General features: G+C 42.3%; 1 protein-coding gene across 5 annotated transcripts in view; it reads right to left on the bottom strand.

Annotated features, from left to right (window-relative positions):
• Ralgapa2 (Ral GTPase activating protein catalytic subunit alpha 2) overlaps positions 1 to 22944 on the bottom strand; it is a 281098-nt gene that overhangs the window by 14746 nt on the left and 243408 nt on the right. For all 5 annotated transcript variants that reach the window (XM_035446794.1, XM_027421594.2, XM_035446793.1 and 2 more), the window contains one exon: positions 5838 to 5959. In XM_035446794.1, the coding sequence (XP_035302685.1) occupies positions 5838 to 5959 (122 nt within the window). The remainder of the gene's footprint in view (positions 1 to 5837; positions 5960 to 22944) is intronic.

The following is a 22944-nucleotide window of genomic DNA, read 5'->3' as shown; positions in this document are numbered from 1 at the left end:
GCAGAGCCATCTCGTGGATGTCACATTTGACAAGCCGCAGCATCACTTTCTAGCTGACCAAATGGAAAAATATGTCTCACCTCTGCTTGTCTCCCAGAGCAACAGGAGGAGAGTAACAGAGTGCTAAAAGGATACAGAGACGAATAAGCACAAAGCAAAGTGTTGTGCCAAGCAGGACCATAGAGAGTTCTCTCTAAAACCGTCAGCACCACTCACAAAAGCACCCAGAATCAAGTTTCAGTTATTCAGAACTGTGCTATCCAGTCTGGGGATTAACCTGGCTCCTGGCATCCCCCCTCCTCCCCACACCAGGCTTTGACCATATTGCTTGTCGCTGACCCACTTTTCCTAAGAGATCGAGAAGGGAGAAGGCAGATAAAATGTAATTATAGGTGTTTGTTCTGCATCTTGCATCAGACCCAACACATCTGTGGTCTAGAGACACACCTGTACCACTTAAAGCAACAGCCTGACTTCTTTCCACCCTGCTTACTATTTTATTCCTGTCGCATGTGTTATAAGAAAGAGATGGCATGCATCATTCTTTAAAGAATCTGTAGCACAAACACACACACACACACACACTATAGAGTTATGTATGCTAAAAAAAATCAAGACAGAAATGCAGATGCTTCTGTACTTGTAAGAGTTACATAAATCTATTGTAAATTGATCATACTGAAAATACACTGGTTTTGCAGAGCTGCCAAGCTGAGTCTAGGTGATGAGATTAAGAGTGGTTAGGAAGTTCTATCAATATTTTCTCACCTTTTCAAGAATACATCTATAAATTACAAAGCAAAGGGTCAGCATTGAGCTGACTTTGTGGAAGGGATCTAGGCTGGGGTCAGGTGGGATTGTTGGAATGAGGGTAGTTATCTATCTGCAGGACACATGGCAGCATTTTGGCCACAGGCAGCCAAGTGTGCCCAGGGTGTAAGTTGGGTTGGTTTTGAGCTCTTAAGTAGACAAAATCATAAGAGAATTTGTATTTAAGAAAAATTTCTGTTTCTCTACATGTAATTTTAAAATTTTAATTCTGAGCTTTAATATCAACAACAAACCACTACTGCTTGACTTAAGGGACCATCAGTAAAGGGTAGGCACTGGGATGACATGTCCATGTGTGTAATGGGAGGTGAGAGCTTTGTTGTCCAACTTATCTACAATCTTTGGTTGTTCATTCATGATTTATGCTTCGGCTTAGTCAAAGCTATTAAGGAGAGACTAGACCTGATATTCCCTGAAGACCCCTTTTACCTTCACATTCTACGATGTTCTTTGCTGGTTTCCTTAAGCTATGATAAAGCTAAATACATAAGAAGCATAGCTGTGCTACCAATCTAAGGCTTACTAAGACCATTTTAACAGGGATAGAGGAAAGGAGGAGAAAGAATGAACACTGACTGAATGAATATACAGGGAGAATTACCCTTTCAATCAGTATGAAAAGCTTGTTGGATCAGGGTTGGGGTTTACCTGTCTGTTTCTTCAGGCTAACTTGATTATTAACTGCCAGTAAAATATTCCTTCCAGGATTAGTATGCAGAATGATAAGCCTGTAAGATGCTGGTATAGTTAGCACACACGCATAGAAGCTGATGGAGCTTCACTCCTCAGGGCACAGCCAGGGACCTACAGAACTAGTGCATCTACATGCCAGAGTCCCAGGTGTGACTGGATATGCTGTCTGCAGCTTTGTGACCTCATTTCATTGGCTGTCAAGTTGTCCTGATAGCACCAGGTAAGGGTCCTCAAGTGCAATGTCTAAATTGTAGTGAATAGCAGAAAAGAATGACAAAAGTCTATTATATGAGACAGATGAATACAATATTCCTTTCCAAGAGGCCAACCAGGCACACATCTGAGAAAGAGGGAAGTTTGCAGCTTTGGATTGTGGAAGCATCTTAAGAATGGCCCAGACTAATCTGGTTTAAGCCCCAAATATGACCTACATTCACGAAGAAGATAGTGGGTCAAAATTGGGGTGACACATTTTCTCCACTTGCTTTATATTTTAGAGCCTTTACAACCCCACCTGTCATGAAGGAGAAAATACTACTGACCCTGTCCTGGAGAAATCAAGGGCTGTGTTTTTGAGGCTAACAAATAAACAAAGACCTGTGCTCCCTCTGCTGGCCCTCATAGCAATATTGAAGTGGGCAGGAGCCATAAACAGTGTTGGCATCTCAAGAAAACACCAGCCAATTCAGAGATACTGAGAATAATCTCCTTGAACTTGGTTTTAGACATTCCTCAGAATAAAAACATACTCTCACCAACTTCAGACCAAGGTACCAATTCTGAAAGTTAGATATTACAGGAGACATACCTACTGTATGTCAATTGCCAAATTGCTAGCTGTGACCACAATAGTTATTTTGGGATTCATTTATCAATAGACACAAGAGGATTCCTCCAAGATTTTAAGGTTCAGACACAATCTTTAGAGCAGGTCCAGGAAAAAAAAAAAACAATCAAACAAACAAACAAAAACCCAAACCACCCCCAAAACAACAAACAAACAACAACAACAACAAAATAGTAACAAAGAAACCCCCATGCAAGTCCAAATAAGTTTCTTTCCCCCTTTTTGTTCAGTAAGAGCAGCTCCCAAAGGTAAAGATTTACACTATATCCCTTTGGATAATGTCAAACATCAGACTGGATTCTCCAAGTCATTAGCATGCAGAAGAATGACCTCATGGTGAACAGATGCACTTGGCTGTGAGCTGCAGTGATTACATCAGTCCCTCCCCAGCACTCGAGGGTGCCCATTCCAGTTAACCCTTTATAGGCCTTCCTGTTGGGCCCCTTCCTTGATAACTTGAAAACACAAACTTGGTCCTCTATTCCCATAGCTGTGTGGGTTAAATGAATACAAATATGCATGCATAAAACATGTAGATGTTAATATTGGCTATCTTTTAGATTATTTATCACTTGTCAATAAGGGAAGGGATCACAAGACACAGGGAGGGCTAGGTGAAAAAGCCATCCAAATACCTTTTACACAGATTATTATTAATTCAATCAATAGATACAACAGACACAAGGGGCTGCATTAACAAAGCATTTCTGATTGGGAGATGAATCCTCTTTTAAAAGCCCTTGACAGAAGTTGAACTCATATATTGGACCGGTGTCCCTATTCAGAGCTCTTGGTGCATCATGGGCAGAAATGCACACATTTGGCTCCCAGGGCTCCATGGTTAGGGTGTGTGGGAGGCACAGACATTTCCCATCAGCAGTGTCTTTGGCCAGACTCACCTGACATATTTCCTTCTCTCTAGAGGTAGGGCTGGATGTGCTATACTATATACAGTTCAGGTGTCTTCCTGAAAGATACAGGCCCTTGTTGGGTGGACACAAACAAAGTCAAGGACAATCTGTGCATATGTATATAAGGAGCCCAAGGCCCTGCTTTGATGACATTGATGGCCCCGTGTGCACTGTGGGAGCTTAAGCAGTTCAGGGTCAATTTTTTCCAGTTGGTTTGTTGCTTGGAAGAGCAGGTTACACCTCAGTCTCTGAGTGTAAGTTGGCTGAACTGAGCTCATCTAGGTTTGACTGTGCTTATTCCAAGGAAATGAATACCACTGTGAATAAGTGAAAAGTGTTCTCTCTGTGAAAGTGGAAGCAGGGGTAGGGTTTCTGTGGAAGTGAAGTCTCCACATAAGCCAGGAAGAATACAGCTCTGAGAAGGTGCTTGTGTGTTGGGTTGATGAACCCCATCCTCACTGTGCTGCTCCCACATTGTAGTTCAAATAGTCTTTATTTCTAGTTCTTTCCTAATCACTGTGAAGGGCAGACAGAGTGGTGAACTCCATGAAATGTGAGGCTAATGCTGACCTGAAAGAAGGACGAACCACATTTGTTTTGGTGTCTATATCTGGTTTCTTGTTCCATGTATAAAAAGTTCTAATACCTGCCCTGACAAGCTGTCAGAATTTTTATTAAGCATTTTTTTAAAAGACACTCTCCAAAACCCTTATTAACAACCCTATTAACAATCCCCACTTAGCATTAGTAGCAACCCAAGTGGTCACACAAACCCAAATGCTCCTATAGTCTCACTTAAGCTGTTACCTAGGAACCAAATCTGCCCTGGTTTGAATGATTGTGAACTTTATTTATGCAGAGGGTAAAATATACATAGAAAATAGCACATCATTGTTTCATTAACATCAATAATCATGAACCTTAAAAATAAAGGTTAAGAAATTTAAAGTTACTATTTCAAAATTTTCTTTTGCTTTTAAGAAATGAATTGTTCTCTTAAAAGTTAAAAACAAAAGCAAAAGCCTGCACCGAAAATCCAAGTCCCAGTGCCTGCAAAGGATGAGAAGAGGCTGCAGGGAGCTCTGAAGCGTTAGCTTGCAGTGCAGTCCTTGTGTTCTTTCACTGAAAAATTAGACACAATTTTAAACCTCTATCCAGACTGGGTATGAAATCTTCATTTACCTTGAAACAGATTTTTTTTTTTTTGTCTTAGATAGAATGCTGGCAGAGTGTATAAAAGAATTCAATTCACAGCTGTTCTACTTTTCTAATGTAAGAAACATTAATCAAAGCTTTAAGTTATAAGCTTTTCCATGTTGCTCAGTACCCTAGTTCAACAAAGATCAATAGAGGCCATCCCTGTGTTTCTCTCGCCTCACCAGGAAGCAGAGGCGTGATTATGTAAATGGAGCTCTGCACCTCGGCCAGCTTGCTTATCTCCCAAGCCTTCTGCCTGCTGCTCCTGGCTCCCCAAGCAAGTGCCTGCCTCTCTCTCTTATCTCCCAACAAAGCTCCAAGAGGCACGGACTGAAGCCAGCGATGTTAAACAATGACGCATGGCTGATTTTATTTGTAAGTGATTTATTTCACTGAATTTGATTTTTTTTCACGTTGTGTGTAAGATATTTGTTAACAAGTCAGCACAGGAGAGGCAAGGCTGTGTTCAGAAGCAATTAGCACGGGCTAGAAATCTATTAAGCATCCTTATAGCTGAACCAGGGAAGGTGAAGGAAGCCCCTCACTGAAAATTTCACCATTCAGAGACTAAATATCACACTCTGACAGGCAATCTGTAACAACATGCAGAAATTTACAAGTAATAATTTTATTCTTTGACAAAAAATCTAATAATCGTATCAACAATTTAAGTGGCAGCACATATTTTTTTCAAATTGACAATACTATATAAAGATAGTATGTGTCTGAAAACAAGGAAATCCATGGAAAGTTCTGCAATTCCACTAGCCTACTAAATGAAAACCATTATAAGCTACTTTCTAAAGGCCCTACACCAGGTGCTGCTCTGGTCGGTGGCTGGTCTGCATGACACCAACCACTCCAGAGAGCAACGTGCACGCGGCACTCTGTAATGATGGGCCTGGGGACACTGTCCTTCCATGTCTCAGGCATTAATCCCTGACCCTCGTATCTCAGCAGCATAATCCCCATTTAGCATTAGTAGCAACGGCTTCAACTGTGAGAACTCTTTTTTTGATAAGTATGCAGTGATTTGGGCATCGCTTTTAAACAACATATTCCCAGCTCAGCAAGAAACCCACACTCCTGAATGAACCGGAGCACATTATTGAGAAAAAGTTCATTAACCTTGCTAGATTCGAGGGTTAACAGGATAGCTGAAGAAAGGAACACAGTGAACAGCTCGGATACAAAACAAATTAAAATGAATGTCATCATTCCTTTTGAAATTCATTAGTTGATTCAGAGGGTGAATGTTCTTCTTAAATTTGCAAGCATTTATCTGTGAAAAACAGGTGTACATCTGCTACTCAAATGCTTCTTAAGCGGGAGGGAGGGAGAATAATGTAGACACTCACCCGTTCCACTGAGAGAGTAGCTGGGAGAGGGAGAAAAGACTTGAGCTGCGAAATCCTCAAATGTCATGACTTCCCGGTGGTTTTGAATTATTGCTTCCAGATACAGAGCTCGCTCTTCGTAGCTGCAGTAATTGGTTAAGGAGACAAACACACGTGCAAACAGCACGTGGAGCAACGGACAATTTATTCTAAATGCAGTTAGTTACTAGGCTTTCCCAGTCCTGTGTGAAAACGCATCTTGGAAACTCTTTAGCTTTTTGCCAGAAAGTTAGATATTTGTCACATATAATAGTGAGATGCTAGTTTTTAAGGCCTAGATTTCCTTAGGGCTTCAATTATATTCAACAGTAATATCATTAAAAAATTTGTGCACCGAATGTTATAGGATTATATCAAAGCACTGTATTATCTCTAAGGCTGACTTAAACAAGAACAAGAGAGGTGGGTGATTGTGACAACTGCAATGGCATGGTGTGGCAGCCTTTATCTTCACTCCCAATCTGGGCCTGCGCCAATGAGAATTCTCAATCTAACAACATAGGGAACTGATACTTCAAGTAAAAGCTGGTTATATAGTGGTGCATGTTTTCAACAAAAGTAAGGAAACACAAGTTATTGGAAAGAGAAGGCCAGGAGTTACATTCTGCAAGGGTTTCAGAGCCTCTGACCAGACTAGACTAAGTGATGAACATTAGAAAGTAAGAGTGTATGTGGAGGATATAGCAAATGGTATGCAGTGCAACTGCAGAGAGGGAGAGGGAGAGGAAGGGGAGAGAGAGACAGAGAGAGAGAGAGAGACAGAGAGAGACAGACAGAGAGAGACAGAGAGAGACCTCTGCCTTCTAATTAAAGCTGCAGCCTGGAACACACAACATTCAAATGTGTAATCAAAAACCAGTCACCAATAAAACTTACAAGCGTAACACGCTGAAGCAACTTTCCAGCTGTCTTAATAGGACCCCTGCGTGTGGCAGCCTTTCACAGGGCAGAAAGCAAATCTTCCCCTTTGTGTGAGCTTCTGTTTCCTCTGAAGGTGAATCATGCACTTCCAATAACAGGAAACGTCAGAATGATCTGACAATGGATGGAGGCAATGCACATAGAACTTTAGGAATTAGCACTTGGGGAAGCTGGCATGATGTCTCATTTTCCCCTTCCTCATTATTGATGCAAAAGTTAAAGGATGTGTTTTGATTATTTTGAAAATTGTGCCATTTCTTCATGAACACAAAACCCAGGGAATGTGGATTCACACTGGTTAGTTATCTGGGGCTGCTTCTGTAACTCTTGCTTACATTCCGTATATCTTAAAACAATCTTTACAAGATGTCTACTTGGAAAATATAGGCTGGGAACAGTTACGCCCTTCCAAGTAGCTTCTTTACATCTTGTTTTAAAACTGGAGACACTCTTCTATTTTCTTTTGGTAAGGTCTTGACAATGATTGCTAGATGTAGACTCTCTCCCCACTCCTTTAAATCTTCAGGGAATGGTGGCACACTGTGAGGGGCCAGAGTCATTCTGGAGCAGTGCTGTATCACCTGGTAGCCACATGTGACTATCAAAATTGAAATGTTCATTAACTGAAATGCAAAAGGAACAACTATACTTCCCTGCCTCACTCCATATATTTCAAGTATTCAGCAGTCACAAGAGCTGGGGGGGTTACAGGACCTGTACACAACTATAGAAAGTAATATTGGGATCTCCTTTGTACTAGAATTTCCCTTTAAGCTTGCTCTACACAACTCTTTAAAAAAAATGAAGAAAATGTATTGGAAGCTTTCAAAAGTGGCCCCTCTGAAGATTTACGATTGTTTCTATGGATGGTCACAACAGCCTCAGGCCTGGGCAGCATGCTCCAGAGCTGGCTCCTAGGCTGTGGGCTGAACTCCTGGTGACTTGCCTTAATGAACAGGCTGCCAAACTTCCTCAGCCAGAGGAGCCTGCTCAGGCCCAATTCTAGAGGGACCCACTAATGCCATTCACGTCTCATTATGAGCATGCTCATTCTGCACAGCACTTGGCTGTCAATGCAGAGCGGCCCTCCGTGTATGGCCCCAGCGAGCCGCTGGTCCGGGGAACAGCAGGACGTTAGGCCTGAGTGGCCGTCTGGCGAACAGGCCCTCTCACACTAAGCTGGCACGTGCTGGCCCAGCAGGGGCTGAGCCAGGCGTGACAAATTACTCAAAGAGCTGAGCTAAACTTATGGCTGACAACCACCTGAGCCTTCAGACTGCTGTGGCCCACTGTCAACGTTCAATTCATGCCTCCCCCCTTGCAGTACAGTCTGCTTGTGGGCCTGGGTTAGAGCAGACACGTCCCTCTAAGACCTGCCACACTCTGCCTAGTATCACCCTGCTGTCTCCTGAGAGATCCCACTGTGTCCAACACATCCCCATACAGAGCTGGGAACAACGGTGAACAACACAGAAATATGTGCTCCCTTTGCTAGAGTCTCCATGGAAGACTTATCTGGAAAGTAACCTTGTTAATCAAACTCACAATCAAACCTACAGAAGGACTGCTGAACACAGATCCCAGGTGGCTGTCTATCAGCCGCATCCTGGGTGACACCATCCAACTGTCAAGATGCTGGTCCCCGTCATGGCGTCATGGCTAAGAGATCTGGGCTCTTAGGAGGAGGTCTAGCCCTGCACTCACAGGGGGCAATCATCAAGTTTTGGGATTCTCCCACTCCGTGAATGTTTATGGTCTGACTCTTGTATCTCAGAGCTACAGACAACAGAGAGAACCAAAAGTGCTTCCAGAATTGGGTACCAAAGGAGGATAGGATCAGTCCCTAGACTGTCACAAGTCACACACACTCTTCACTCCCCTTTCGGCAGTGTTAACTGGCATTAAATTGGGTGTTGTCCTTTAAACAAACATCTTTCAGGGGTTGGGTTCAAAACTAAGAGATATCAAATGCAACTCATTTGGGGCCAAGCCAGAGCATGTTAAATACCAAGACAAAGAGAAAGTAAATATGACTACGGCTTGGACAGTGCTTTGAACAGCCAAGAACCATGAATGCCCAAATAATCTGTTTAGTAGTCTTAGCAAAAATACAGCCCTGGTTTGTTTATTTATTTGTGTGTGGTGTATGTATGCATACCTAAAGCTGTGTACCATGAATATGTGATGGTACATGCATCCATGAGAGTATATAAACCTATGTGTGGAGAACAGAGATCTTGTCAAATGTCTTAATTGCTATTAATATTAATTTTTGAGACCTAAAACTTGCTACTTTGGCCACACTGGCTGGCCAGTGAGCCCTCAGATTTGTTTGTCTCTGTGTCCCCATCATACCTTAAATTAATGACATGCTTCTGTGTCCATCTTTTAGGTGGGCAATGGAGATTTGAACTCAGGTCCTCATGCTTACACAATAAACACTTTACCCTGAGGATCAGATCCAATACTATATGTATTGGAACTATGAGAAAGGGTGAATTGTAGCAATATTATCTGACATTTATTATCTTCAGAGCCTCAAAAAAAAAAAAACCCAAAACATTACCAACAGTACCATCAAAATGACTGTAAGACCCTTCTAAGGCATATGCATGTGGCTGATGAGGCACTGAGCCATAAATCTGACACCCATTTTCATACTAGGCACTGTTCTTTGCTCTCTTAAAAGTACTCCAACAAACACAAAACTTTTAATTCTGTTTTGAATGACTATCTCACTAATATAATAAAAATACTTTCCAAGTAGCAGTTTTCTCCTTGATCACTCTACTGAGAGAACTTTCAAATTACTAAGCAGAAACTCATCTTGTATTTGTATTCCACTCCCCTCCTCCCCCATTTAGTGAGGTCTTACTATGTAGCCTAGCTTGGCCAGGAATTCACCGTCCTCCTGCCTCTACTTGCTAACTGCTGGGACTACAGCTGCTATGCTGGCTGTATTTGAGCATCCTTCACAAACTACTTCTACTATTTTACATACAAATTTCATGAGTTATTAGTGCTCCACTGAGATGTCTCCAGCAGTTATAATCAATATACCTTGCTGACTCTGCTGGCCATCCAGCCCTATGCTTCCAACTTTAGTCTGATTATTATTTGGTGTTTTAGAATAGCAACATCATGAAGGAAAGAAGATGAAAGGTCTAGGTTTTGGTTTTGGGTTTTTCCTCACAAGATTGGTGACAAGGATAGGTTGCTCCAAATTGCAGCTTCAGCTGTCTTAGAGGTAAAATGGGGATGTGAGTGGACTGATGGAATCCTACTTAGGAAGCCTCCGCACAGGACTCCCACGGAAAAAAAGGCACAGCAAATATGCATGTGTGGGCTCAGAGGTTCTGTTCAAGGAACCCTGCAGTGGATGAGCTGGGAGAACCTCTGGATGGGCTTTGCAGCAACCAAACTACATTATTGATTGGAAAATGCCAAGTGCTTTCTGATGCAACAGTTATTACCGCCCCCGCCCCCACACACACCATGCTAGAACTGGGATGAGAATCTAGATTTTCTAACTTTCACTGCTCTCTGTGAAGAACATGAATTCCAGAAAACATGGTTCAAGTTCAGGATCTCATGCAAGGTTGGGAGCTAAACTCCCAATGAGGACAAACACCAGACTTAAATATGTGTGGTCTACAAAAGCTAATCTGTGATGTAATCTATACACAGGCTATGTGACTGCAAGGAATACAGAAAACCAACAATTCTCCCATTTTAATCTCCCTCTTTGCTATCCTTCTCTTCCTCCTCCTCTCTCCCCTCCCCTTACTCAGGTTCTATCTATGATGGTTGACTGGTGAGCATTTCAACCATCTGTCCTGGAATTTAGAAAAGGCATTCTGCAGCTTGCATTTTTTTTTTTAATCCTTCGGAAGCTGTGTTGCTTAGCCTTTCTCTACATTTTCCAAGTGTGAACATGATATTCAGGCTGGCCTCAGAGGAAGTCTGCCTTCTGATATTGGGGTGTGTGCTATACCAGTCTCTTCATGTTCCTATCCTGGAGTTTCCACACACAGCAACTTATTAGTAACAAAAAACAAGCCCAAAAGCTAGCCAACTTTGAGGCCATCAGCCTTCTGATTCTCCAGTGGCCCTCTGCAAAGGAGAGACAGTCATGTTTTACAATGTCGGAGAGGTGTCACATGTTCCTCTGAAGACTCCTGTTCCAGGCTGACACTGCTCTGACCCCTTAGTCTATCGGGGTCATCATCATCTCATCACACAGCTAGTTAGCTCCCAGGTTAGCTTTCTGGGGTTGCTGAAAGGGACCACAAAGTGAGGTCCTTTTCAGATTTCCTCTCTCTGTTATTTCCTCAGATGCCAGGAGAATGTTTACACTCTTGCTTGTATGGCCATGTGACTTCCTCTTCTTTGAGAGTCTATCACCAGGACACTTGTCTTTGGATTTAGTACCCACCTAGAGAACCCAGAAGAATCCCTCATCTCAAGACCTTAACTCACTGATAGGTCCCAGTGATCCTGATTCCACTCTGTGTTCAGGCTTACCTCACAGCTGCTGCTTCTATGTCCTCTATACAATGTTTACTGAATAGATAATTGACTCCCTAGGACCTATGCCCATTGCTTTGAACTGTGATATACTACATATATTCTAGGCAAAGACAGATTGTGGGGAGGTTATAGTTTTCAATTTGAAGTTCTGCATTAGAAAATAAAGTTAGTGGCATGAAACTTACAGATGTAGGGTATCCCTCCATGGCCCCAGGAAATAAAAGGCTTATTAAACAAGAACCAAAACATGAAACATCAAGGGGGAAGCCTGGTGCATCTAGCCACAGCCACATAAAGAGCTATTGCTTGCCACCAAGCTTCAAGAAGAGGCAGATACAAGCACACAGTGGGTGGAGGCACCTACAACACATGATAGCCACAATAGGCTTAGTATCCAGACAAATTATGCACTAGAAAAATCAATAAAAGTCAGGTGTTTGGCCATCAAAGTGCCAGACACAATTAATATCATTATGAACACAAAAGGATACTGTTTTATATACACCAGATTGGTAAAGAATAAAACACAGAACAATGCCAAATAGCAGCAAACACACAGGACACAGAACTCTTAGAATCCATGGTGTGAGGCAACTGTCCTGATCTCTTGTGAAGGCAGTCTGACATCACTATCTAGGTAAAGACAGTAAGAAACATGGGCCAAAATTCTGACTGCTAAGCATATGAATTCACACCCAAGTGTGCTTGCCTAGAAAAGCACACAGCGTCTTGAGATGACAGGAGAAATAATTCACTTCCAATTTCCCTAGGAAACACAGTCACATAGTGGACTATTGATAGGTAGCGAACATGGATGAGCTACAGGTATGTGCATTAATACAACTGGAACATTAAATAACGTTCATCCAAAAGCACATTGCTGAGCAGCGTACACTATACAATTCTATTATATACATTTTAAAGACAAGAGAAGTGAAGAATACTGCTAAGGGCTGTGGCACATATGCACAACACCACCACCAAGGGCCAGACCACCATGTCCAGGAGATATCATCATGGGTATGGAGGGAGCACAAGGTGGGTCATACATGCATTGGTCAGTACAGATGGGAAATCAGTACAGTGGCATGTTTTATAGTATTCCATTGACCTACAGAAATAGTATGTATTTTCTAGCATCCATAAATATTTCAAAATGAAAGTGAGCAGCGTGGTGGACATGGAAGGCAGTACCTATCTTTCTTTATGCACTGAAGGAGCAGGATGAGTTTCTTTATGCCAGGAGGTGCTGTGAAAGGCACACATCTGGGTGTTAGTGGGAACAGTGACTGAAAGAAAGCAGAAAAGAGATGTGCTGCATTTAGGCCTCTGGCTCCATGTACAGAAAAGCATGGCTCTGTTCTCTGTTGAGAGCTTAGCACTCAGAAAGTCATATGTGATGCTGGCAGATTAAAATCAAAGAGCTTAGGTCAAGGATGGACAAGAATGCCACCCACGAAGTTAGGGTCCTGCTCCAGGAATATACCTTCTTCTATAAAGACATGTCTATTTGTGCTACCATGCTAAGAATGGCAAAAAGGGCTGAATCTGGTGATCAAAATATTACATGTGCATGTGACCTGTATGTCAGATATCAACACACGATTGCAATCTGCTTTAAAAGCCTTATCTAAAACAACTGCCATTTTCAAAACCGAAACCTACCTTCATTCAAGTATTTATTCAAGTAATGTGTACTGGGGCAGAGGGGAGGGGGCAGCCCAATGGTGGAGTGCTTGCTTAGTATGAAAGAGGCTCAGTATCCACTCCTGGCCAACAAATTAGAATTTTCACTGAGCATCCAATCTGTGCTTCTGTAACCAGGGCATGAGAACCTACACCACTCTCATCAGACAGAACACTGTTTGAAAGACACATTTGTACGATAAGGCAAACTGTCATTCCTGTAGTGTCAGGGAGGAAGAGGGTAATGGGTCAGGGATGTCTCTGAAGAGGTGGTAGGAAACAGGTACCCAATGCAGGGCAGAGGCTAGAATCAGGAGTGGGAAGAGTATGACAGGGAGCATAGGTGAGGATGGTCTGAATGGCTTGAGGGAAGAAGCATAGTAGTCTAATTTCAGTGTTTAGTGGTCCTTGGCAGAGGTGTACTAGTAAGGAAAATCTATGCATTTCCATGTTCAACCAATGGGTTGTACGAAAAGCTCAATAATTCACTTTTTCTTTGCACACCTCAAGAAGCAGGTGATACATTTTTGGGGAATATGGGATACATACATTTGAGTGAAGATGAAAAATCAGGCAAGGTGGGAGGAGCTGGGGACAGAACAGCATGACAGTGGCCAGGGCAGATCACAGTTGGGATCAGAGGCCCTGACCTGATGCATTTCTGGTCCTTGACACTTCTGGGTACCTGCCAGGTGGGTTCAGGTGGCTGTGCCTCATGCTAAATGAATGGATGAAATTCCAAAATGACCAGAATGGGAGCAGATGCAGTTATATTCTAAAGCCATACATCCTTTCCATGGAGATTCTGTTTGTCTTTCAGTAGAATGCAAATTTCAATGCTAGAACTATTTAAGATTGCAAATACACGAATCATTCAATGTAAATGCCACAGCCTGGTGACACGAAAAGGAGACTTGACTGAATAATGCAGTCGCATGAAGTGAATGCTCTGGGAGAGGAAATGAAACACATGGAGGTATAAGTTATTAGATTTAGGCTCCAGCCCTAATGACACACTCCTGGAGGGGGTAGTCCGCTACTGCTCAAGAAGAAGAAAACACCCATATAACTAAGTTTAAGAGTAATTCTGAGGAAATGATAAGAACAAATGGAAATGGGGGAAAGCAGATTTTCCTTGGGCTATTAAATTAGACTTTTGGAGGAGGTCTGCTCTCATATTCCCAGGCCATCAGCAAAGAAACTGAAAGCTTCCTCTCAGGATCTAAGACACTCCAAGGGTGCTGTGGATTTGGTCCATATTTTCATTAGTAGTGGTCAGGTCTGCTCTTCTCCGGGGACTGCCTAGAGAGGAACACATCTTTAATCTCAGCCTTTTAACCGTATCTGTCTTCTCTGCTTCCCTAGGAGCACCTTTCTTTCAACAAGTGAGAAAATGCCCTGTGATACCACCAATCAAGTCTCCCAGTAGTAAAAATATAACTGACAAGAAAATTAGTCAGTCAGCGAATTTCAGGTCTCCAGAAAGTGCTGTCAAATTGGGTGAGAAATGACTCAACAGGCTACTTGGCTGATGAAACCCACTGGAGAAGGAAGGGATCAGTTGGAATGATTGACATCTGAGAGTTCTGGGAGTTCATGCCAATGGCTGATTTCTGGGAGGGAGGAGTCGGTGTCACTTGGATGATTTCTCTTTCATAGGTTTCACTCATCCCAAAGATCTACAGTAGGAACTAAAAATGTACTTCTGACCTTAATCATAGCAATGACCACTGGGACCTTCTGCTGACATTTCATATTCATGAAGTGTTGACTGAAGTGGAAGACAATTAGAAATGTAGAATCAAGTGAAAATGCCTTGAGTTTGTGGCATAAAAAAGGGAGATGCTTAAATGAGAATATATGCAGATTTTTAGCTCTACCATCAGACTGTTAAGTGAAAAATCATTAAATAAAATACACTCTAAGTATTATCCAGTACAATGTAATTTAGCTGAATTATTTAATAATTACTGAACAAGTACTCTGATCTTGAGGACTAAAAGCCATTTCCATTTAGCCTACAAATCAGTTTATATGTAGGTTGAGTCTAAGAATAAAATGAATACTAGATGTAGTGGCACTTGTCTGGAGCACACAGAAGGCTGAGGCAGGAGGACAAAAGTTCAAGACTAGCCTGTGACATAGAAAGAATTTGAGCTTTGGCCTAATGAATGACCCTTAGACAATATGGAAATCATTATCATGATCCCAAGTTTTGCACAGACTTTATTGACTTTGCATTTCTGAAAACAACTTTAGGGAAATGGCTGTTTTTGGGAGTGTTTACAAAGTGAGCTTGAGTTACAGTTCTTTCTCCCTTCTATGCATTTAAAAATAATAAAGGTGGGAGCTGGAGAGATAACTCAGTTGTTAAAGCACTGGCTGCTCTTCTAGGGGGCCTATGTTTGATTCCTAGCACCTACATAGTGGCTCAAAACTATCTGTAACTCCAGTTCCAGAGGATCCAATGTCCTCTTCTCTCCCCTGTAGGCACCAGGCACATGTGTGGCACACAGTCATATATATATGCAGATGAAACACCCATACACATAAATAACAACAACAACAATGTTAATGAAGTTAGCTGTATCTGGATAAACAAAATAATTTTTCTATGTTTTTATAAGATAATTCTAATGGATGAGTTTTCTGGGATAATAGTCATGTTAATTTTGAATTATAAGATGATTAGAATAAATTCCAAGAAAAGTTAGGGGATTACCAAATAATAGTAACCTAAAAAATAAGGTGATACACCATGAAGGTTGCCAAATGACCTTCCTAGACTTCTTAGACAGTGCAGGGTGGTGTGCAGGGATGTCATAACACCTGACAGAAAAAAATGGAGCTGCTGATCCATACCCGAAACCAAAACACACCACAGAGTTATCAGAGCAAGACAGTAACACTGCAGCTGTGGAAACCCAGTTGGAAATCTGGGGGAATTCTAACATCACAGAGGTCCTCAGTGTTTCAAAGCAGCAAAACGGTCGTCACATGTAATGAAAGGAACTCATGCTATCCAAAACAGAACATGCAGAAAATGTCCTCCATAGTAGCAGCCACACTGGGCAGAAAGGAGAATTGATCACCATGGCACACCACAGAGTACATCTTCATCTGCAGCCCTAGGACCGGCCACTTTCCTGTGGGCATGGTTGGCTTGACACAGAGATCTGCTCTGGGCAAGGCCAAAATGCCTGAGGACAGTGGGATGGTATCTCATTGGGTTGGGAAAGCGGTTTGGGGAAGCTAGAAGGAAAAGCTCTTCCTTTACATCTTTGACATTTGATTCAAGGTGTGTGTGTGTGTGTGTGGCGGGGGGGGGCGCGGGGAGTGGGGGGCAGCAGTAGGGTTGGAGAAGGAAGACCAGGAAATATAAGTGAGCTACTCAAACATTTTGATAGGAATTTTGAAGTGGAGGGGACGCTGAGGATGAAACCCAGAGTCTTGCACAAGCCAGGCAAGGGCACTACCACTAACCCACACCGGAGTTTCTGTGGTAGAAAATGAGATGTTTTGCTCTGGAGCTTGATCACAAAATTTCCCAGGGGCTGTTGGAATGGTGTTGGTTTCACAATAGACTCAATGGTGCTATGCCATACCGCCTGCTGATCCAGCCTGGAGGCTGGGCAGGGAGTTCATTTAAACAGAGTGTGACCAGAAGAATGAATATTGTGAGTGGAACGGGTGTTCTGGTGCCTCTGGAGGAGACACCAAATGCAAAGTGTTTCCTAATTCCTATGTGAAGTCCCCTGTCCTGAAAACTTTGTAAGGTGGTAGTGCATTCCTGTGACATTTCTGTTTGGTGCTGAGGAAGGGAAGCTCTCTCCCTTGATACTAAAGGAATTCTAGAAAGAAAATACAAGGCAGAATCTAGCACAAAGCTCAGGTGCAGATGATGGAGTGTTCTAGAGACAAATGGGCAGTGAACAGGATCCTTTCTCCTCTTTATTATTGCTTCCCCTTCGTTTTCTACTTCTGTGCAGAGGATGGAACCAAGGGCTCCGGATATGAGGCAAGTACTCTATCACTGAGTCACACCCTTCTCCAAAGAGAAATACACTTTTGGGGTGCGTTGTAGTAACCCACTCCAATGGGAAAAAGTCCTGCTTTCCCAGTCCTTCAGTTTAAGTGTCTGTCTGTGGATAAGCCACGCTACAGTCTGAGCACCACTGAGGACTCTCGGTAGGTGAAATGATCTAGTGCTTTCCCTGTCTGAGTATGTTTGATAGGCTCTATCTCATTATTCCTCCATACCATACCATCCCTTTCTGTAGCCTCTATTCTTAGGATCTATTCATAGAGGAGACTGAAGATCAAAAGTGGGGTGTTCTGTTTCAGACCTCTCAGATGTAACCAGCAGCTTACCTTTCTAGCCCAGTTCTCAGTCATGGCCTGCCTCTTGAGCTCAGAATGCTCCTTTACATGAAAAGACCGGTGATATCACTGCTGTCCTATAGCCAGGTACACACAGCCATTTACAAAATGGAGGAAATAGATGTCCTTTTCTCACCTCTACCATTCAGAGGAGAAACAAATGCAAAGTAAAGCAGCTAACTGTGTTTCAGTGTTAGAGCAGGCACAGCACAGTGGCAAGTGGCTCTCTTTGTAGGGTGGGGACTTCTGCAGCAGGGCAGCACACTAGGCCTTCCATGGCACAGAATCATGCAAACTTGCTCTCACTCACTCTCTTAAGACTTCCTTAGAGCCCTTCTGCCTGGCTCCTCCATGTTCAATTATCTTGCTGGACCCTAGGCCTGGCATCCCTCCTCCTGCATGCCAACCACCCCACAGGTTGTCAGGTATAAGAAAGCAATTTCCTGAGTGAACTCTAAGTGGACCTGGTTTACAATGGGCTATAATTGGAAGATGGTTTCATCAGGTGTGGAGTAAAGACTTGGACCACATACTCGTTCAGCATCTCTTCTCATTTCAGTAGTACTATGAAAGCCTAAACGTTTTAACTTTTCCTGAGTAATCCAGAGGGCAGTACAGAAATGAGGTTGTCCAATGGAAACAAAAGTCAAAAACAAATTCTCTCCTGCCAAGAAGGTTGTGTTAGATAAAAAATGACAGATGATTACACCTTGGGCTTCTAGGTCATTATATTCTGGGCTTAGTCTACTATGCACTTTGATGAAAATCATCTGTTTTTACATTTTGCATGTCAAACTCTTTGTCCAAAGTCCCGTCCATCCTGACAAAAGTATATTCTTAAAATATAATAGAAAAAGTTCTGGACTCTGCTAAAGTCCCAATTCTCACTGTTCTCTGGGACTTTCCACTTAAGCTTCATAGAGTCATCCGATATCATCTTCGTGACTAAAAATGTGACTGCAATATTATTACTTTAAATTATAATCAAATCATTCTCTTGCAGATTAAGATACTTACTCTTAGAAAAATAGCCAAATTGAATTAGGTGTGTCTTTTCTTGATAGATCAAAAGCGGCTCCATTAAATCAGACTTTTATATTAATGGCATGAGACATGGCCTAGATGAGCAAAATACCCTTTGGAGCCATTCTGTACTACTCATTTACCACAGTTCACATGGAAAGTAAGATAGTATACCAAGTCCCTGGGCTAGAAACCCACACATGAACCCACCCTGGCAGCTCACCCTAGGCACATATCCTCCCTCCTTATTTGTTCATTCTCCAAATTACTGTGCCTATGCACCCACGTACTCACCCATCTGATATTTACTTAGTGCTTCCTGTATATCCTATATTTTTTCTTGAGATGAGAGGAAAGCATTTCCTTGTTCCCCTTCCCCTCCTCTCTGTCTTGGTTCTTATGATCTCCCAAGTTTAACAACAAGGACTGTAGCATTTTGGAGCACTCTAAAGCACATTATGGTGAGATTACCTTAGAATTATTCTGAGTCCTGTTTGGGGTGATTTCTAACACAGAATAAATAAAAGATAGTATTTTATAAAATAAGAAGTATCGACACAATGTTCTACCATCTGTGAAGCCCTTTTGTAGTCATGAACCTATTGGACATTTCTGAAAATCTCAAATGACAGAAAAGAATAGAACCCAAACAATCTTGAGCTCACTCCACGAATAATGATCAGGGTCCAAACTTGAGCCTAGGCAAATTCAGTGGACAGATGCTGGATGGATGGTTGGCTATATGGCCATGGGGCAAACAGCTTGCTCCAAAGGATTCTCCAAGGCTGGCCTATTCTTTCCATTCTGGTTTCTCAGTTTCTTGTTTAAGGTTGCTTTTAGTTGGGAAATTTGCAATGTGAAAAGGTAAGTTAATTCTCCAACTGTGATGTTTGGTACTGACAAGGGGAGAGACTATATTCCAGCTGTATTCCCCTCCCTCCTCTAGAACCAAAGCAACACAAAGTAAATTGGCAATTTTTACAGCGAATCTGGCATAAATGGTGACTTCCTAGCTGAATTATTTTCTGCACAATTGTCAGGAGAAGCCGACATTTACAGTAATAAACTATATTAATTCAATGCTTTCCTTCATGCATCAAGGTTTAGGGAATTTAATGTACTCATTAAAGATAAAGTTAGCCTGCTTATTTCTGGTCACATTTTGAAGAAAACTAGGAGAGAATTCTACAGTTTTATTAATTGATTATTTTGGTGGACATCTTCAGTGAAAATGATTTTAGAACCATCAGCTTTGGGTTATTAAGTCTCAACACCTACAGCACTGGAGAACAACAGGGCTTTCCCTTATGAGATCCACTTGGCTTCTGAGCCACACTGAAATGCTGAGCACTCCTAGCAATGGACTGGCATCCTACAGCTGCTGTCTTCTAGGGCAACAGGGCTTCTGGAAAATAATTATTTTTAATTAGGCACCACTTGATGTCATTAAAATACAGGGAAGGGCTAGAGAGATGGCTCAGAGGTTAAGAACACCGGCTGCTCTTCCAGAGGTCCTGAGTTCAATTCCCAGCAACCACATGGTGGCTCACAACCATCCGTTATGAGACCTGGTGCCCTCTTCTGTGTGCAGACCTGTGCAGATATACATGGAAGCAGAATGTTGTATACATAATAAACAAATAAAATCTTTAAAAAATACAGTGATGAGGGTACAATCATTTGTGCAATGCCTCTGATCAAATGAACTAAAAATCCAGGCTAAGGGTCCACATGCCATTGTAAAGAGTAGGGCCAAAGTCGAAACAAGATTCCAGACACAGGCCTATACCTGCTTCTAAGCACAGTATTGTGTCAACAGAGCACTGCCATTTCACTAGGTCATGCTTTAGGAACTCCCTCTCTCCCAGTGCTGTAACAGTTGGGTATAGTAGGAGTCAGGACCTAGAGGAGGGCCGAGAAGCAGCAGTGGTTGCTGAACTTTGTGTTATTCCAGGTTAACTGGCAGAACTGAACAGGAAAACAATTGGCAAGAGAAAAAAATGTGTGGTGGAAACCCCAGCACAACACAGCAAAGGATAGGAGACCAGGCTTGGGCCCAAGTGCTCATCAGTCACCGAATGACCTGCATGATGGCCAGGTAGAAGGTTCTCCCTTCATGGAAAGAGTCACATCAAGTGCTGCATCAGGCCCCAGCACTTCCTCTAACAGGTGAGAAAGACTGACGGGCCAATGTCTTGTCAACTAAAAGCAGAACAAAAGAGCAAGACTCATTTTTAGCTCTGGAAGCCAGAGCCCCACCTCTGGCAGAGTCTACACTGATCAAGCATGTGGTGACTTACTTGTTAGACTAATGTTTCTAACTGTCCTCACCCATCTCTGATGAAACTTAGAAATGTTACCTTGGAAATCCCCTTTGTATTTCTCCACTGCCCTCCAGACTTCCGCACAGCCATGCTGACAGCACAGATGGATTCCCGCTGTTTCCCTAAACATCCCATATGCAGGTCACTGGGGACATAGTCCAGAACACATGCTATGTGGACCCTGTGGTCAAGGAGACCCATGTGAATGATTCCTCACTCAAGGATGATTAGACTCGGGTTCATGGAGGACACAAAAGACAAGTCACTCCTCCCAGCCTATAGCTGACATAGGTTGCCTTGGTATGTTGACAAATGGGCTAAGTACTGAGAGAAGGGAGCTGGCTACAGCATTTGTTATGTGGTTGGGGGATGTGTGGAGCAGGGTGTTGAGACTGAATGGACTCTACACATTCAGGGCAAGCGTGATGCTGGAGGCTGGAGGGAAGAAGTGGGGAGATAATCTAAGAGACCATGCTCAAAAAGGGGGAACACAGGCTACCTTGGGAAGCCTAGGACCCTGGATCAGCACATATTCAGGAAGCTTGTAGGTTAGACTGGGAAATACAGATGAAACATGAAGAAAGGTCGGGTAGCTAGGCACAGAGCTGGAGAGCAAGGGAACAGAATATAGTTCAGGGGTCTGCACAGAAACCCCTAGAAACAGTAGCTACCCTAGAAACAGTAGCTGCTTCTGGGAGGAGGACAGGATCTTAACCAGCCAAGGGTGATTTCAACAAATAGGTAGAGAAGAGGCAATGAGAAAGTAATCATGTATGTGCCTCACTTCATAATTTAGATAACTTTACATATAAGTTACTGTAAAGTTATTCTTGAGATAGGAGGATGAAAAAATCTAAGTGTGGTAACTATAGGTAAGAATAATACATATGTATTTCAAAACTGCCTAAAGAGCTGATTATAAAACATGTTCTCACAAGAAACCAGCAAGCATGAATGGAGATGGATATGTTAACTACTTTGATTAACTTTATATTAACCCAACATGAAGTTATGATTTGTCAGTTAAAAAAGAAAATTAAAAACAGGAGGGACTACAAATCTTAGGCCAGCCAGATTAAGAAATAAATAAATGAGCAAATAAAATACACATTATTTCATGTGTGAGATTCTTGAAGTAAGAGCCTGTTAGTGTTATCAGGCAGAGCAGAAAGAGAGAACACAAACCTTTGGATATAATGGAACTTTATAGAGCATGCCTGTGTTTTGGGTGTTTCTTCTCTTTGAAATTCAGGCACAAGCTATGTAGTTTATGAGTTCTGCCTGCTAATTTTTCTTGCACAGACTTAACAGGAGTGATAAATGGGTTTCCCATCTTTTGTGATTGTTAATACAAGCTCATTTCTTTCTCTGCTTCCCTCCTTTTCTATGCTGCTGACTTTAGGGCCTGTGTATGCTAGGGAAACCTATACCTTTATTATTATTGTGTTTTCTTAAAGGTGGCGAGAGAACTCTTAGGGGCTGTGAAAAGAAACACCTTTGAGCAGGGGGGCTCAGAACTTCTCCCTGTCAGAATTCAGCAGAACAAGCCACTTTCTGTGATGATGGAACCACTATAGAGCATAATTCCCCGGGTCAATTTTCTTCAGAGCTGGGTCTCTGAATGTGATTGTCTCATTGTACCTGTTGATAGGCGATGAGTGACTACCAGGGCTTTCCTTTGGTGATTGTAATTAGCTGGCTGGTAGCACAAGCCAGGTGATTGCCATGGATTAACTGGTGAAAAAGGTCAGAAGTTAGCAATTACCACAACTGTGAGCTTTGTGAGAGTGGTCATCTTTCTACAACAGAGCACAGCACATTTGCACATAAAAGGTGATTTTTAGCAATGATTTTTTATACAAATAGCACCAATAAGCTGACTTATAAAGTTGAAATATTTTTCAGATGGACATAACTGTAAATATCCACAAGTTAATGTATGCAGCATATTTAAAGCAAGCTCTTGGTAATTTATTTCAAAATTAATGTACTCTATCAAGTCTATTCATTGACATGCACATGGAGGATGCAAAGTGAAATCACCTATTAAATGTCTGAGTGTTATTTGGAAATGAAGGCAACAGTCACAAGGACCTAAGACTGGAGGCTCTCTCTGCTCACTATAATAGGCAAATGATAAAACATCTTGAAAATGCAGTGAGTGCTCACAGAGTCTGGGACAAATACAAAGGACGTATTCCTGT

This window comes from Cricetulus griseus, chromosome 6 (genome assembly GCF_003668045.3).
Source record: "Cricetulus griseus strain 17A/GY chromosome 6, alternate assembly CriGri-PICRH-1.0, whole genome shotgun sequence".
Classification (NCBI taxonomy): domain Eukaryota; kingdom Metazoa; phylum Chordata; class Mammalia; order Rodentia; family Cricetidae; genus Cricetulus; species Cricetulus griseus.
This window is presented reverse-complemented; position numbering and strand designations above follow the sequence as displayed.